This window comes from Fusarium oxysporum, chromosome 15 (assembly GCF_000149955.1).
Source record: "Fusarium oxysporum f. sp. lycopersici 4287 chromosome 15, whole genome shotgun sequence".
NCBI lineage: Eukaryota > Fungi > Ascomycota > Sordariomycetes > Hypocreales > Nectriaceae > Fusarium > Fusarium oxysporum.
In genome coordinates, this window is record NC_031000.1 from 1,833,178 (window position 1) to 1,836,455 (window position 3,278).

General features: G+C 46.9%; 1 protein-coding gene across 1 annotated transcript; it reads right to left on the bottom strand.

The window, feature by feature from the left end:
- Positions 1-701: 701 nt before the first annotated feature.
- On the bottom strand, positions 702-1,600 carry FOXG_22029 (uncharacterized protein). The gene has a single exon (XM_018402411.1). The coding sequence runs from the start codon at positions 1,441-1,443 to the stop codon at positions 880-882; it is 564 nt and encodes a 187-aa protein (XP_018255793.1). The 5' UTR covers positions 1,444-1,600; the 3' UTR covers positions 702-879.
- Between the last annotated feature and the right edge of the window lie 1,678 nt (positions 1,601-3,278).

The following is a 3,278-nucleotide window of genomic DNA, read 5'->3' on the forward strand; positions in this document are numbered from 1 at the left end:
AATGATCGTCGTTGTGAGGAACCATGGTCACTTTGGCCTACGACACAGCGGTTATCAAAGTGATGATTTACCCCGCTTTCAGTAAACAAGCCACCATTTCTGTCTGCTACAACATCAGACTTTAGAGAAACTCTATCTAACTGGTAACTTTGAGCTTCTAGGGCCTGCGGTCCCTCCGTCCCTTCCGTGACCCACCTCCAATCAACCGACTTCACTTTCTTCAGTACCCCAGATTCAAGACACCTTCACAGCCTTGTATTGTAGAACTAATTTTCGGCAGATTGACAGATCATAGACCCATATAGAGTTAAAGGGGAGACAGCGAGTCGGAAATCTTCTCAGCGACGAGACATTAACCTAATGCGCTCAATGCCAGCGCTTAGACGAACAGCCCATAATTTTACACAGTATCAAGCTAAGGATCGTAAAATATTTCAAGCAACCTCAAACCTGGTGTACAGGTTTTGGAGATAAAGGACGCTGCTATACGGAGCACTTAATTCTACAGCGGTCACGGAAGACAAAAGGTAAGATACTATATAGATCGGAAGATAAAGGTGTAACGGGATACCATAGAAGTCTTTCTGAACAGTATAAGTCTCTCTTTATTTTGCTGCTTGATTATCACCAATATCAGGCACTGCAATCATAAATCCGTGGAAAAGCTCGTTCTTTCTCCGCATCACATCATTTCAAGCGATTGTAGTCATGAATCTGTTTTTTCTTGTACATGCCACACCAACCCAGGTGCAATCTAACCTCGGTACAATAACTTCCTCTAAAACCCACACAGTCATTGTGTCGTGATGGTACAATTGAAGCCACGGCAATGTGTACCTTTGGACATCTCTTCCCTCCGTCCCACTAAGTATTCCATTCTTACGCAATAGTGCCACCTGCACTGGACTCTTGATCCTGCTGGAAAATAGGCAAGCCCTGAGAAGAGGTTTCGTGAGGCCTTCCTCGATTTGTCAAGGGATTCACCAGAGCCTCCGGCCGACAAGCCTGGTGCTCGTAAGGCAATGTCTTGTCGTTGACTGGAAATCGCTTGCGAGCCTGTATCAAGTAACCAGGAAGCTGTCGGACTTTAAGGGCCCACCGGGAGATGGCTCTGCTAGCTGTCCCAGTTACAAGAGCAGTTTGGCTTGTCTGACAAGGAAGAGGCAGACTTTCGTCGTCACTAGTGTTGGTGATGTCTTTTATTCCTTTATTCTTGTTCTTGCCTGCTATAGATGAGCGATAGTACCGAGGGGCGATCGAGTCCAAACCTTTCTTCGGATTCCATTGTTTTGATCTCGGGCTCTTGACCTTCCAGCTTTCGAAAGCTAGAAGGGACAAAGCTCTTCCTAGTCCAGCCATGGTCCATGCTGACAGATGTATGAGGGGGTATAAGGAGAAACTGCGGGCAGTTGTAATTGTATTGGACAGGTTCCACCATATCATTACCGTGTACTGAAAGACTTTGATTTCGAGCCTGAAATGAACCTCGTCAGGTTTGAAAACCAGACGAACGTTTGAATGCCGGTATAGAAAAGCAAGTAGTGGATTCTCCGGCTCTAGATTTACTTTGAACCAGGGCAAGATATAGCCAGAGGTTAGCTTTGTCTTTGCAGGTAGTAATGCCCATAGGATGTTGAGGATCATTGTGTGATGCTGGGTGAAAGGTAGCCAGATGAGCAGCAGATGGTCAAATCCTCGATACTGCTGTGCCAACGGCAGGAAGAACATCACAATATCGAGGACGTCGTGCCAGCCCATTGCAAACCAAAGATAAAGGCAACTTGAGGAGAGAATGGTTCGCCATTTGTCGAGGGGGTTAGGGGGATACCAGCTATATCCGTGATGCCAGAGTGAGCTGCAGGTTCTTGCTGCATGTCTCATCTACCAGCTGTTTGACCAGAACGAACCGTGCAGCTTGAACACCATGGACCATGCTCATCACTGTATCTTGATAATATGCAGCAGCGACTAAGCGTCAATAGCCTATCGGAGTGCCCCAGAAATATGAGGAGTGGATCCATGGAGCATCGGGCTTGCCTGCCAACGCCTGGATGTGTCTAGTGCTGTTCTCTCACCTGCAAGCCAAAAGAAACGTGGTGGCTACATCACTGGGACGGCGGCTGACCCGCTCTTGCTCCGATTCGTCCACATCTCATATTGTTCTGTCTTAGTTGATCTACTTGTACACCTTGGCAATGTGACAACTCCTAATGCGACCTCAGAGGGCGCTTCGGATATCCCGCTGGCGTTGCCCCGATGTTTGCTAAGTTCTCTGTGCTGATTCAAGCTCTCAGCCACAAGTCTGAACTGCAAACAACACATCTGGCTCACAACTTAGACATTATTCCAAAATGCCTGACCAATTGCCGCCCCGATGTTTGCAACAACTCAATGAAAGGTAATTCAATTAAGGACAGCCTAACCACGGCCATAAACTCTTCGCGTTCACCGGTACCCTCTTTTTCGGTGCAGTCGTTGTTGGAAGGCGTCTCGTGATAAGTCTGATTGATATCAGCGCATAGCTTAAGGATCAGGCTGCAGGGCATACCCTTTCTATTACTGTCGTGATACAAATGACACCATCATTAATGCAGATCTCGGGAAGTTTTGCACCATGGTCACTGGTGATAGTGGTATTCATTTTCGAAGTTTGCTCAGCAGTGAAAAGACCAGGGGTTCGACTTCAGCCCAGGATCAAAAGTGCAAATCGGATACAAAGGACAAATGTAAGAGGCCACTGTGAATATGGAGGACAATCGCTACCGCAAAGCAGTCAATGGAAGCAAACAAGGCAATCAAGGTAACCATAAGCTGCTATCTATGTGCAGATGTTAGTGGTATACGGGAAGGGGACCTCATATTTGTATCATGAGGCCCTCTACCACCATGCAGACGATCCTACACACCAACACGCATGACTAAGTGTCTGGGCCTGGATGCCCCTGAAAGCAAACCGTGTGATTTCGAAATCCCTGCCTGCTGATGCTAGCATGTAGCAACTATTATCCCAGCTGAGACGTTCTAAGAAGCTCAGCTTAGAACGTCTCAGCAATACCACAGTATACTGAGTCGATTCTCATGGTAATTAGGAGAATTTGTGTCGCAACTCAAATCTGCTGCGTTAGGGTCAATTGACATTGGCCAGAAAGGGATCGAAACTCACCAAATGAGTTTTCTACATGAAGGTATTCCGTGATTGACGCTATAGGGGTGCCGTTGGATTGACAATAATTTGTGATATCATCTCCTCTCCTCTGACCACCGAACGTAGGTGACGT